The sequence below is a fragment of the Drosophila yakuba genome, chromosome 2R, assembly GCF_016746365.2.
Source record: "Drosophila yakuba strain Tai18E2 chromosome 2R, Prin_Dyak_Tai18E2_2.1, whole genome shotgun sequence".
Classification (NCBI taxonomy): domain Eukaryota; kingdom Metazoa; phylum Arthropoda; class Insecta; order Diptera; family Drosophilidae; genus Drosophila; species Drosophila yakuba.
The window spans coordinates 16,691,298-16,706,097 of record NC_052528.2 but is presented as its reverse complement, the minus strand read 5'-3'; the positions used below and the strand labels follow the sequence as shown (position 1 = coordinate 16,706,097).

At 43.2% G+C, this 14,800-nt stretch overlaps 1 protein-coding gene and 1 long non-coding RNA gene across 2 annotated transcripts; one reads left to right on the top strand and one right to left on the bottom strand.

Annotated features, from left to right (window-relative positions):
* Positions 1-2,150: 2,150 nt before the first annotated feature.
* On the bottom strand, positions 2,151-2,666 carry LOC120321124. Its single transcript, XR_005560694.2, has 2 exons — positions 2,423-2,666; positions 2,151-2,322 (listed from the first exon to the last, which is right to left on the bottom strand). It is a non-coding gene; the product is annotated as an uncharacterized LOC120321124 (long non-coding RNA).
* A 4,087-nt stretch (positions 2,667-6,753) lies between these two features.
* Positions 6,754-9,177, top strand: LOC6530975 (bromodomain testis-specific protein). The gene is made up of 2 exons (XM_002091777.4): positions 6,754-7,004; positions 7,059-9,177. The coding sequence occupies exons 1-2, from the start codon at positions 7,002-7,004 to the stop codon at positions 9,087-9,089; spliced, it is 2,034 nt and encodes a 677-aa protein (XP_002091813.1). The 5' UTR covers positions 6,754-7,001; the 3' UTR covers positions 9,090-9,177.
* Positions 9,178-14,800: the final 5,623 nt, after the last annotated feature.

Genomic DNA, 14,800 nt, shown 5'->3' with positions numbered 1-14,800 from the left:
CAATTTTTTCAGTTCTCTTGACACGAAATCGATCTGTTTTGTTCATTAAAATTAGTCATTATTCGTAATAGTTTACTAAATGTGTATGTATGTATATGTATAGGGTATGGGCCCATTTGCGAACTGTGACATTGTTCACATAAATATTCTTCATTGGCAAATGGCTTTTCGATTTACTGTGTGAGTACGAACTTTGTTCATTCCCCCATTTGCAAAAGTAAAAAGTTACAAAACATGTCATTTATCATGCCAACAAAGTGTGTCTACTCGAAAAACGGTTTTGTTTTGCATTGACTTTGTAACAGGCATAAAATTAGAAAAACCACTCACGGCTATATTCGAAAAACATGGCTAAAATATTCGACAATTAGTTGGATGAGGTTATTGCTCTTTAATATACACTAATTTCTTCATTATCGCAAAAAGGTGTTTTTATGGTATAACTATTTACTATTAAAGTATTCATTTTTGCTTCAAAATAAAAATCATATTTGCCTCTCCGAAAAATAGCTATAAAATCGCTAGAATTCTCTTTTGGCAGTTTTTAGATGCATGCCCAAAAGTAGGCAACACAATTTTTCAGCCGAATAAATCTGCATGTGCAGTCCTAAAAAAGTATAGCATACTTATGAGAGCAACTGCAGTCTAGCGATCGTTTCAGTTTGTCCCCATAAAGCTTCAAAGAAGGGGAACTGCCCCAACCCCCAGAAAACCGGTCGAGTGTTATACGCTTAATGCACTGCTGCGAGATGGGGAGAGAAGGCTGTCTCACTCACACGATCGTGTCAAGGCGAATACGAATATTTATGGCATGCTGGTTTTTTTTTCTCTTTATAAATATGGCTGCGTTGGCCGTGCAGTTTTCTTGAATGCTCGTTGGTTTGGCGGCCTAAGGGGCTGGTAAGGGGAGTATCAGGGGGAGGGGAGTTGCTGTTCTGGTGGCGCTCTGCCGCCTATGTGTCCGTGCGTGTATCTGTATCTGTGCTTGTATCAGTATCTGTATCTGTGTCCGTAGCTGCGTTTGTGTTGGCGTTGTTATCGCTCATTTTCACTTTAATGTAATTTTTTGTGTGTGCACTCTTTGGAGTTTGCTCTTTTGTGCACACGCTGAGTTGGGGCCGCCATATTTATTTCTGTTCGAAATCAAAGCACATGAAAAAAATTTGTAATTTTAATTTAGTATATGGTGCAGAGGAAATTTATATACATATTCAAATTTGGTTGTTTTAAAAAACTCCAATTCTCAATAAATAGTTACATATTTTATAATTTCTTATAGTAGTTGATTATTGAGAGGGAATTTTTATTGTGACACTTCGACAAAATTCAAAATATAAGACCCTTGCAGATACTGATACTGCAATAATACTTTTAAGTTAATAATATTTTCTCTTAGTGCAGCAATAAACGCACTAAAAAGATGCGCGCTGTTGTTGTTTTCTGTACGCGAAAGTCAATGAACTTTTTCGGTGCTGTCTACGCATTTTTCCGGGCTCCGCTTGTTTGCGATAACTATTTGGGTGCACTTTGTTGTGTATTTTGTACTTTTTGTACGGATACGGACACAGATACACATGCGCCCAGGGGGAGCAAAAACTGAAATGTATTTACTTGGGAGGGAATGTGATTTCCTTATCGTTGGCACTGCACAAAAAAATCACAATGAGCACCCGCTTTTGCCAATTGTCTGGCCTTTCTTCGATCAGCAAGCAGCAACCTTTGACCCGCAGCTCTGCCAATTGGCAAGTAAAAAGCGGAAAACTCAAATGGAAAATCAGCATTCTGCTGGTGCTGGCGAATAACCAAAGAAAAAACTATTTTCACACACTCGCAACCGCAGATTAAACTCGGATTTATCTGTGAGCAGGGAAAAGTGGAAAAGTGATGCAAATATTTGGTTTTCCACGCAAGTGCATACATCTCTGGAGATCGATCAATCGACAAACCCTTTCCTTGGCCTGGGAAATCAAGAAAATCACCCACGCAGAAATCGAAACCCATATATGGTATACCTTAAACCCCATCCCCTTAATATTCCCCTGCCCTCCAGCTGATTATCCATTCACCCCATTTTATGCACCTGGCAAGTGCGCAGTTGTTCGGCTCAAGGAGTGCGTAAAATGTGCAGACAGGACAATCAGGAGCGGCAATCTGGAGCATTGGTAAATTGAGAAATTTATTGTCGCCGGCTAGACCGAAAAGTCATCATCAAGCGCAATGTTGCAGGTTCGGGTCCAGCCAAATTGATCTCCATCCCATCTCAGTCCGTACCATAACATAGTACCATCTTCAACTCCATCTTGGCCATCCGGGGACTACCTGCTGGGAGATTTACGTTTATGCATTTCATTTTGTCGTTTTGTTCAGTCGTTTTTCGATCGTTTTTTTGGCCATAAAACAGGTTCAGGCCACAGACTCTTACTTTATCAGCCGCTGCAGATCGCTGCACATTTAAAATGTGCATCCCAATCCCGACTTTTATTCCCTTTTCCTCGATTCCAAATCCAATCGAAGTTCTAGTCCCAATCCCGGTCCCATTCCATTCTCAATCGCTGTCTTCTTACGTCCGCGATTCAACACGCCTACAAGTTGTCAACCCATAAAGAGTCAAGAATGCACTGAAAATATAAAGAAGGTATATATTGTATAAGTTAGTACTTAAATCCTTAAAGAATCTAGAAGATACCTTTTTATACAGATTAAAAAAAGTAATTCATGTAAATTAACTCATTTACATTAATAAATAGGCTTGCTTAAATTCGAAACCCTTTGGCTGTCAGTTGATTTAAGTATGATTTAATTTTCTAGCATTATTTGCTAATTACAAAACACACCTTGTTCTTCGCAGTGTATGAAATCAATCGAAGGAGCTGGGGGGCTTGGGATCGCGGCGAGGTCATGCCTGAAACTTATAGTTATACTCGGCAAATGCACAAAGTGTGTAATCCCCGACCCCAGCGATATGAAATCTGGTCGGTCGCCAGTGACTTTTGGCCGATGTGATATGGGATGCTGGGCCAAGAAACCCATTTTCACGACTCTCCTCCAACTGTGTTGATCGTTTTTTGTTGTTGCTGTTGCTTTTTTGCGGCCAGTTTTCTTGCTGGTAGTAGTCTTGTGATAGTGGTAGTAGTGGGGCCAAAAACCTGCACAGGTAGTCTGGCTAACAGCTCTAAACCCGATTTTCCTCATCGCGTAATGCGTTTTTCGGACTCGCACACGGGCTACGAGAAAAATGTTTCATTTTTAGGGTTTTTGCTTTTCTCCAGCCTTCTTTGATTGCAGTTTGGGGCAGCTTCTCATGGCTTAATTGGTTGAAATGCAGTGGGCGGGGCAGCGTCTTGGTCGATTGGCGTTTTGGGCCTTCAGCGTCATCGGCCATTGCACCGAATGCAGATGCGTTTTCTGGTGCCTCCAAAGTCAATGACTCTTGAGGCATTTACCGTGGGCTTCCAAAAGAAACGCTTGACAGATTTACACACCAATGCATATTACGCAGAGAAACCAATTTGTATACGAAATTAATTAAATATTATTAAATGGATTTTGAAATGATTTAAGCAATTTCCAATAAAGTTTAATATAGCAACTCCAATTTGGATAAGGATTTAAAAATCTTATTAAATATAAAATGGGGAATTAAATGTTTATATACCAGTCCAAAAATTTTTGTATTAGCAAAAAAATAAAGATGTGAACTCCAATCTTGGGTTTTTCTCAAAACGCCTGGGAAAACGGCGAAATGCAAACCGCCATAACAGAAAAATTCACTGATTAAGATTCATGGGTGATCTGATAGGACCAGCATGGTCCTGCGAAAAGGTAAACAACCCTTTTGTCCTGCAAGGAGTGGCAAGGAGTTCTCCACCGCTGACCCTCATGCGCAGATGGATCATAATTAATGTCGAATAATTGGCGGAAATTTGTTTGCCATTTAATTGTCGGACTTTCACCACCCAACCACGCGGCACACTTTCCCCCTCGCCTTTGCATTTCCAATTTATTTTCACAATTTCTCAATCAATTCCCTTTATTGACCAAGATGCGGGCGCAGCCAGCTAAATTGGTGAATTGCAATTGCAACATTTCGTCGTCTTTTGGTCGTTCGACTTTCCCACTTTTCCGGCGGGTCATTGACTCCCCCCTTTCATTTGCTTCACTGTTTTTCGGGAGCGGCGCGAATAAAATAAGCGAGCGCATAGCTTTTCCGCCATTCCCGTTCCCATTCCCATTTCCATTCCCAGCGGAAATCCATAAATAGTTCGTGTGTGTGGGTGCGCCGTTTTTCACGCAGATCAAAACGCAAGGAAAAGCAGGGAAAACCCAAATGAATGCCAGAAAACCTGCATCTTTCGCGCCGCGATTACTATCTGCGATCAGATCCTTTGGTCAGGATTGGCGGCGTTCCCACCGACATGGATTTCTATTGTCAAAGAATATACACTCTTTTTTTATATCAAAATCGAAATCGAAAAAAAAGTCAGGGTCGCAACAAAAGAATCCACAAAGTCAGAAATCGCTTAAGGTTAACACATCGCAAACAATGCTGGATGAAATCGTGGAGCGGGAAGCGGGACAAGTGTCGCGACCACGACGAGGGTTAAGAAAATGGAAAACCTGTTTGTATCATCTTGTATCTTGTGTCTTGGACAGCCTGTACCTGGACCTGGACCTGGACCTGGACCTGCTGTTTCCATGCCGAGCCCAATCCTAATTGAGGGTTGGTTGGGGGCATAGAGACGAGCGCCGAGTTTCCACGCTCTCCACGGATGCTGAGTCAGCGGCAATTGCTAAAAAAATAAATAAAATGGAAACGAAGGAAGGTGAATTGCCGAGGGAACGGGATTGGGATCGGCATCGGAATCGGATTGGGATTGGGATCCTGAGAGCTGCAAGATCGCGTAAGCACCGGGCATCGAACAATTAACAACTGCAGGTCTGCAGGTGCCGAAGACAAACAGCAAAAGTCACATACTCCAAAACACAGGCGGTGCACAATGGCCACAGAGAGTCAGTAAGAAAACATTAGCCAAAGGCGAGGGGGAAGAGGAAAACGGAGGAAAAGCAAGGAAAATGCGAGAGTCGTAGGGGGGCGGGGGAAAAGGTCGCAGGGAAAACACGCACACACACACAAAGAGGATAACTCGGCGACGGGACATGCGAGTGCACATTTTCGTCTATAAAATTTATTCGCATTAATCGCCGTCAGAGATAAAATTAACGAAAGAATGGCCAAGGACGTGGACGTTTGCCGTGGTGAGAGGGGTCAGGGGTCAGGGATCGGGGATCGGAGCTGGGACTCAGAGTCCCGGGATGATAACGCAATATTTACACCTTGGGAAAGGCAGGTAGAACCTGCGATAGCCGGGCATCCTGCGACTCCAGCGATTCCGTGAGTGGCCCTTTTGTGACTGCCACTGCCTAAGTGGCAACAAATTTGCAGCATAGAAAGTCCTTGGTCAAGGATATGCGACGACAAACGCAGGACTGTACCTAGTGCTCTGTGAAACGGGGAAGTATTTGATAGTTAGGAATATTATAATATGGTTTAGTGAAGAACATATTTCTTGAAAAGTATTAATACGCATTTTAAGGCAGCTCGAAAATATCCTTTGAGTTAGAAAATATCCTTTGTTCCTATTGGGACGTTCTTGAAACAAGTGCAAATATAAATATATATCAGACTAGATTATTTCCAAATTAGTAGCTGAAATTGATAATAAATGTATATACTTTTATGAAATAGAATATATCTGATATACTAATGCTTAATAAAACAAACAAAATAAATGTTAATAAAGATTCAAGAATCGTTACAATTCACTAAATTACTAAGTTACATAATCCTTCATGTTCATGTTCAATTCAGAATTTTGACTGCTCCTTGTTAATTTGCATTATTGATTGGGATTACAGTGATGACCTCCATTTTGTAGGATTTTTCCGGAGTGTGCCCCGTGTCTATTTCCGTAGTGGGCCTGTCCCACCGCGGTGGTTCGCAGATGGAAGCGGAGTCCTCTCCTCCAGTGGATGGGTGGTTTGGGTGGGTGGTTGGGTCGACTGCTAGACAAGCAGCACCGCAAAGTGGAATGAAGCGTATGCGTGTGTAATTAAGTGCGCAAAAAGACGCAGGAGGCTGTCGAGGTGGGCGGCGGTGGGGGCGTGGCCGTATATCTGTATTTATGGGACACACTTACACATGTATGCAAATAGGAAAAGCGTGTTGTTGTTGCCGTTGTACTCCTTGAAGGTTGTCCGTGGTGGTGGTGGATGTGTCGGTGGGCGGTGGGGTGATAAAAATGTTGATGTAAATTGCAAAAAGCAGTTTTTATGTCCCATTGCCACATTTTCCAAATGCGAGGTGTGGGGCATACAAAAAGCTGAAAGCCTGTGAAGTGGTGCAAAATATTATAAATATTCTGTGGATGGGGCATGTGGGGTGGTGGGTGGTATGGGTGGTTGGTTGTTTGCCTCCATTCGCTTTGATGTGCCATTGTTTGCTTTAGTTTCGGTGTCTACTAATGACACGGATTCTGATTAATCAGCCTTTAATTGCTGCCCTACTGCTTACTGCTTATCGAGGGTGTAAGAATAGGCAGGATTTTGCATAATACATAGTTGTAATAGTAGTGACTTTTACTTGTACAATATCCCAGGGGTTAGCACAAGTTGAAAGGCACAGTTATGCAACCCTGGCTAGAACTTTTCGACATTTTTCCGATAGTGTGCACTAAATTGCAGTAGGCTGTGCGATTACTTTATCTGTCAAATTTACTTGTCAAGCGGTGAAATATGTTTTTCCATCACAAGAATTCTTTTATAAAAGTAGACAGGCAAAGGGCAAAAGTTGACTCTCATACTTAATCGTATTCCTCCGCGAATTCGAGTTTTTATTAGTGTAAAATCGAAAGAGACAAGTGCTCAAAGATCAAAACAATTAAAAAACTTGTTAATTACACTTCCAAACATAATAAATTGAACATATAAAATAACTCCGTAGAATGGTGAGTACGTAAGCTAGTTACTAAGGGAGCCTCTAGAAATGATTTTATCGCCAGGCTACTACTTCCAAATCGCTTTCTGTGAAACTAAAACTCCCGAACCGAGTGCAACCCGAGTTCATACCGCAGCACGGAAGGGAAGGTCGTTACACCAATAAGTTGCACTACTTCAAGAAGCACTTGCTGGACGAGGCTCGCAAGAAGAAGTATGCGCTGGACTTCTTGGAGCCCGTGGACACGGAGGCGCTGAAGGTGCCCACATACTACACGGTTATCGATCGGCCCATGGACATAGGTACCATTCTGAAACGAGTGCAGAACAACTACTATAGATCCATCAATGAGGCGATTGCCGATTTCAAACAAATCATTCGCAATTGCTTCGCATTCAATCGTCCTGGCGATGTGGTTTATCGCAAGGGTCAAATGCTGGAAAAGTTCTTCATAAGGAAACTGAGAGTTTTGCCCGCTGGCCCCGAGATACCCTGCAACAAGGATCCCAAGGCGACGGGCAGATCTAGGACGAATGCCAGAAAGATGGTCAGTTCCGCACAAACGGAACGCAAGTGCCGAGATCTTTTGAAGAAGTTGCAGAGCTTCACCAATCAGTCGGACACCACGGCGCGCAACTTCTTCAATAGCAAGTGGGATTCGTTGCAAAAGAAAGTGGACAGGCAGTACTTCAAATCCGTTCATGACTTTTGCCTGCATGTGGATGGCATCTTCAGGAAGTACCACGAACCGGCTAAAATCATCTACGAAAGAGCCTTCAATCAGCCGGGAATATGGTGTGCCTCCATGAATGCCCTGCCCAGCTCATCGGTGCATCCAGCTTTGGATGGCGCAGATCTCGATGAGCTACTGGCAGCCGCCAAGTCGGCGGAAAATGGCCTGGTGCAGTGCCTCCAACTGGCGGAATCCTGGAAACCTCTGAAAGCCAAGAGCTTGGTGGAGACTTTCAGTGCCACCTTAAGCCAGATGATCAACAAACTGGAGGCAGGACATCGAAATTCTGTGAAGCCAGCAGCTAGCAAACGACAGAACTTGAGCCCCAATGAGAGCGTGGATCTAATCCAAGGAGAATTCAAGCCAGCTAAGGATCTGCTGAATAGCACTGAAATCGATGACCTCGTGGCAGTGAGCATTGAGTCCTCGGATGATGAGGCCATCGTTGCCGCAGCGGAGGTCACGGACGCGGAGCGACGTTCCACACAGAAACTATTTGCCAAACTTCCGACGAACGCCATGAAGGAGATCATTCACATGGTCCAGCAAATCGAAGGATTTTCATCGGAGGTTTGCGGCGATCTGAGCTTCGATGTCAAGGCCTTCGCCCCCGATACCATGGTCCTGATGAAGAGTGCCGTGACTAAGGCGATGAGAGTCCACAGCAAGCTGAACCTCAGGGATATGCAGCCCTCGGAAAAGGAAGGACTACAGCGCACCCTGCAATCCCAGCTGGTGGATATTACACGGATGCTCAACAAGAATCGACGTCGCTCTTGTGGTCCCTTGATCAATTTCCGGACTAAAAATAACACTATCAATAACGTGGTGCGCAAACGTCCAACTGCTTCGCTGTCCGCCAAATTGAAGCCGTTACCGGGAAATGTGGTGGCTCCCAAATTGGGAATGGGTGTGGGTGAGAGTCGCAATCTGAGCGATAGCAGCGACGACTCCTCCGCACCAAGGAGTCCTGTGAAGCAGCGGCCTGTTAGTGCCACTCCAACGATGAATCTCCCGATGGTGAGCAATCCTCCGCAGAAGAAACCCTTTGGATCCCCAAAGTTGTCCATCGCTGCCGAACTCCACATGAGCAGCAGCAGCGAATCGGAAAAGAAATCGAAGTCAGGCAGAAGTTCCAGGTCCAGGTCCAGGTCCCAAACCAAGTTAGGCACCAGGTCAAGCTCCAGCTCCAGTTCGAGCTCGAGCTTCAGCTCCAGCTCCAGCTCAAGTTCCAGTTCCAGTTCAAGCTCGAGTTCCAGCTCATCTTCGAGCAGCAGCTCCGATTCCAGCAGCGATTCCTCCGAGGATGAAGGGGCATCCTGTGCACCCGAAGGACAGCCGGGAATGGCCAAGTCCACATAAGACATCTACGTTTGCATTTTATATCTATCACATTTGTAACACCTTTAATATAAAAAATGTATGAGAATAAACTTTGTAAAACAATTAATAACTCTGATGTATGTATGTACATATGTGTGATATTTATAGTTGGACAGCAAACATTAAAGCATAAATTGAAAAACTGAAATAAGAATTAACGCGTTTATAATTGGAGAACACATTATTTCCTAAACTCAGACGCTCATTGACACATACCGACACAAAAACACGAAGAGGTTGGGAAATTTCGATCAGAGATCAGTGATTTGGCATCGCCGATCTCCGCTGTCTTTGCAACGATCACGTAGGCCGGCAAAATTTTCACGAAAAATTATGCAAATTTCCCAACTTTCTCACGATCGCAGCCAAAAAAAGGATAACGATGCTCGCAGTACCTGACACCCAGCAGTCAAATTAGAGCGGAGATCACGCAGATCCTGTATCTCGCGGCGGAAGGAGTTTTTCCACAGCCAGGGAAATTTGCATAAGATTTTCACTTGGCGAATATAAGAAAATATAAGGGAAGGGAAGGGCGAGGATGCACTCTCATTTGCATAAGGAAACTCGCATTGCGAAACTGCCAAAAGGACTCGAATGCAAACGAAAGTGAAAATGGGTTGGAAAAAGGGAAATGCCACAGAGACAGGGGTTAATTACGGGCACAGTGGACGGCGCCTCGTCTCACAGCATGCCGACACGCTCGCACACCTGAGTCCTGCGGCCCGAGTCCTTCGTCCTGGCAGCAGGGGGTTGAAGAGGGACGGCACTATGGCAATAGCGTCGCAGCTCATTTGCATAAGGTCCACAGCCACACATGAGATGTGCATGCAATTTAGTTGCCCAAAAATTATGTAAATCACTCGTGCAAAAAGGAGACTTTCTCACGCTCCTCGCTCAACTCCTTCGGCAATGTCCTGAATGTCCTGAACTTGGAGGCATCGCGGTCCTGGCTGATCTGGCATTTCGGGGTGCGGTGTTTGGGTTTCTGCACACCGGGCAACAAATCAATTTTGATCGATTTTAATTTGGCCTTCGATTGATTTGGTCATTTGCATATTCAGGGGATCCCTATTTTCGTGCTGATTATTATGCAAATTCTACACCGAACTTCCTTGACTTGGGACAATAAGAAGTTGATGGACTTCCTTAAAGAAGGGTTAGCAATGCCCTTTTGCGAAAGGCTTGATTTATGCGAATTTTTGTTTATTTGAAATTAGAATGTATTAAGGGGAAACCTTCTGTATGTAAATAGTTTAAGTTACAGTTTATTTTAGGATAATGTTTTACAGACTTCTTAGTACAGCTTCTTAGGTTTCTTTAGGTTTCTCTTTAGTTTCTTATGCTATATTATATTTTTGAGAAAAGTACCTCGTTTGTAACTATTAAAGCGATGCCAAACTTCAAAATCGTCGAGTGATATTGTAAATACAAGTATTTAAAATAATAATATAATAATTGTGCCTAATTTCATATTTTGTTTTGCTGAATTTTCGCACATGATTCGCTGGCTAAAAACCACCTCCTTTGACTCAACCACCACCACCCCGCTCACAACCCCTAAAGTGTAGGGAAAAGTTGCGAAATCGCCACCGCTATTCGCCAAAAAACCAATCGAAGAGTCACGTCATGTTTGCGAAAATTGCACGGGCAGCCAATGCCAATGATTTCCACACCCATTTGCCAGGATTGCCAGGAGCAACCACCGGAGGCAGAGGGAACATTTTCCGCTCTACCGGAAGCAGGATATGAACTTTGATGTTGCCACTGGACGGACTACCAAAGGCGGACCATAAAAAAATCCGCAAAACGAGGGTTGTCTCTCGTAAAGTACTTATCGAAAACACCCCAAAACACCCTCCCTCCGTGCCACACCAACACACACACTCTCACACACACGCACACACACGCACACACACGTAGTGTGCATTATTAAAAGTGGATTGTGCGTGTGCGAGTGTCTTGTATCTGGCAATTTTGCAGCAACAACAAAACGCGACAAAGGGCCGCATGCAAATTTTTTTGTAGCAATCAGCCAGGGGTTGAAAAACGAACAAACTAAGTTAGGAAAAAAAAAAAACCGGAAAATAAAGCCAAAGCTGCAGCAGACGTCGGCCAGACGGGGAAACCTTACGATATTATATAAGTACATATATATATAAGTCTATATCACCAACCCCCCAGATGGCCCTTCTGCGATTCCTGCCCTATGTTGTTTATGCTAAAAAGCGTTAAAAATGCGACAGGAGCTTCCACATTTCCTGCAATATTTTCCTGCTCTACTTTGGCTTTTCGCATTGCGGTTTGCATGGGGAGGATGGCCATTTTCCACCCGAGATAAACTGCCTTGGCAATAGGCATTTCCCCCTTGCTGAAATTGGGAATATATATTTTCTTTTTTTCAAGAGCTTGTTGAGCAGGAAAATCCATTTAAGGTGCAGACGACTTTGCGTTTTAAGCAAATAATCCAATGATACTTTTTATATCGATTTTGTTGTTTAAGAAATATGATTAAATATACACCGGAAACTGGAGCATTTGAAGTTTTTATAAAGTAAGTGTATCAATCAAAATAAAATAAATACGATGTATTTTAGCTGATATTTATTCATTTTATTAATATTAAAAATATACAATTATTTATAATTTTTTATATCTATGTCTGATGTAGGGACACTAGGGAACTTCTATTCCACCTTAGTAATGATGATAATTTTCTTGTAGTGCGCGATCTCCAGCCGGGAAATGTGACAATTTCCAGACATTGGGGACCATACAGACTTTTCTTATCGCACTTGGATCTGCAACTGTCACTTTTCATGTGGAAACACGCGGAGAAACTGGAGATGAAGACAGGGAAAACGTGATGTCTGTAAACAAGGAGAACAAACATTCGCTGCTATCATATTTGGCATAAATTACACGCCGTACGCCATTTCCAGCGACCCTTGGAAAGTGCGGGTGTTTTGGGGTTGGGAAACGTATCCCTCGGATTCGTTTTCAGTTTTTTTTTCGGTTTTTTTATGCGACATAAACAACGCTCAAGATACGAGAAAACAGGAAAATGCAGCGAAAATGAAAATAGATATACGCGCACTCGTCGCGCTTCACACGCGCAGGGATTGTTATGCTCCTCGAAAAGGATCCAATTACAAAGGATATCTGGGAACTTTGACTCGCACAAAGCAACATGCATTCGAAAGACCCAAGAACAAGAACAAAACTGAAAATGAAAATGAAAAAAACGTAAAACCAAACAAAAACTGTTTGAATTTGTCGCATTTCGAGGCCTTTGTTTTCAGAAAGGACAGCGTGTGTCAGTCGCTCGAATCGCTCGAGGCTATCGATCCTGGTTTCACTTTCGTTAGCAGATCCTTTTGCATTGCATTGAATGCTGGTCGCCGATCCTGCCAAGCGTGTGCCAGAGCGAGAGGGCGCATAGCTGACCAACGTCCTGACTTCTTGACCTCTGCGGGCAAATTAGCCACGCTCAGTAATGAGATACATATGTATGTACATTCCCCTGATGATCGAAGCTGATGAGAAATTGATCCTCATGGGGGTCGTTGCCTTGCCATTTATAGAAGGCCAATATATTTGAATGTAGATTGATATACATACATACATACATATGTATGTATAGATTGAAGGTCACCGAAATAGGTGCAGTGTTAGCTTTTTGAAAAAACATTTTGAAGTGTAACTTGTTTAAGTGAAATTGAGGCTTAAGTATATTTAAGTTAATGATTTTAATTTCGTAGAATTTTTTTGTAATTTGTAACTACATATGTGCATTACTTAGCATAACTACCTATAATGGTTTCTCATACTCATATATCAATTGAAGTAGCCTGAACGTTCGATGATCGCCGTGCTGTCGTGGCAATTATGCAATCTGAGGTGGCGTGGCCAGCATTTGAATTCCAAATGCCACGATCGTAGCCAAAATCGTGATGTGGCTTCAGTTTTGTTGGCGTAGGGCCGCCGATCCCAAAAATGAAAAACAAAAAGAGTCGAAAAGTAGAAGAAAAACCACGCGAGGCATGCAACAAATGTGTGAGTGTGCGTGTATCTGTATCTGTGCATCCACAAGTTCGAGTGTCTTGTGTTTTTACCAATTTCCCCTTCTTCTGGGAAAGCCAAGATGGCGACCTCGCTATCGCCCCCCCACCCACCCCTCGGCCCATTGCAGGTTTTTCTTTTGCTTACTTTGTTGTCGTTCTTCTTTGGCGTTTTTGTTGACATTACCGAAAATGCTTTATCGCACTGTCGCTGCAGTTCAGCCGTCTCTTTCGCTGCAACTACACCCGTCCCGTTCGCGCATGCACATGTGCAACGCATATTCCCGAAAATTAAATGCAACATTGCGCTGCCGCGACTCAATTGCGTGGTTAATGCTAATTATTTGTTATTCCACAGGCGAGAAGCGACGGAAAATGCAGGAAAACGGGAAAAACAGAAGTGGAAAACACACACACATCTTTTTGGAAGACACGCACATGGGACGTGCAATTGCTGGCGATTTCCGGCCGCACAGCGCCGAAAAAATAATAAAAACCGAAAATAGATAGAGCTGCGACTGTACCGGCGAGCACAGTTTAAATTGGCTATAATGACCTTCGGTGGTGAAATTAGTTTATGTTTTAGAAACCGCGTTAATTAGTTGTAATTACAGCTTAGTTTGTGCCAATAAGAATGTTCGATGTTTGGAAACTATCCTCATAGAATAGTCATCGTTATATTATCTTTGTATCTTTGTTACATTATACACATAGATATATTTTTTTTAATATTTTAAATGCAATTAAATGGGAAGAGAATACACTCAATTAATTAATATTAAAGACTCAGGAACTGAAAAACCAAATTGACATGTTTCACAGACTTCGTTATAAATGCAAATAAAGCCACAAAGGGGTTAAACAGTTTGGCAATTGATCGCCTCGCGTTGTCATTAGACATTGAGTGATAGTATTGCCCTCGAGTGTGCTTGTGGCACTTTGATTGTAATTAATGGGCTGCAATATTTATCCAGGGAAGACACTTGGTCTGCAATCTCTAAGATACCAAGATACCAATATTCCAGTATCCCAAAGATCCCAAGATAATAATAATAATGGCCTGTCACTCAGAAAGCCAACTGCAGCAGCCAGATCTTCGCCTCGACCAGCAGCAGCAGCAGATCAACAATCGTCTTTGTTGGTGGCATTGGACAATGGAGGACAATTTCTCGGCCACTTGTCAAAATAATTTGCGCCTGTCTTTGGGCCTCGAGATGCGGATACCTGCAGTGCAATTGTTGACTTAGTTGCACTCGGAGTTCGAGTCCGAGTCCGAGTACGTGAAATGTGTGAGAAATTCTTGGACAAACTCTGGAAACATCCATAGACGCTATGGATGCGGAATATAGCAGCCCGGGAAGGGGTAGACTAATATTGGCCGAACATGCGATTAATGCGATTATATGGCTGTATACCCATTCTCCCTTTTTCCATTTGCCCCAAAACTACATCCACTGCGACTGCGACAAGTGATGGCGCAGTAAATTCCCTAAAAATTATCACCTGTGCACCCAAAGGGAAGCAATAGTTCAATAACCCAACAAAGAGCCACCAGAAGAATGACGAGAAATTATGGCAGCAGCAGCACAATGAGCTGGGAATATCCCGATCCTATAGACGCAGGACTATTAT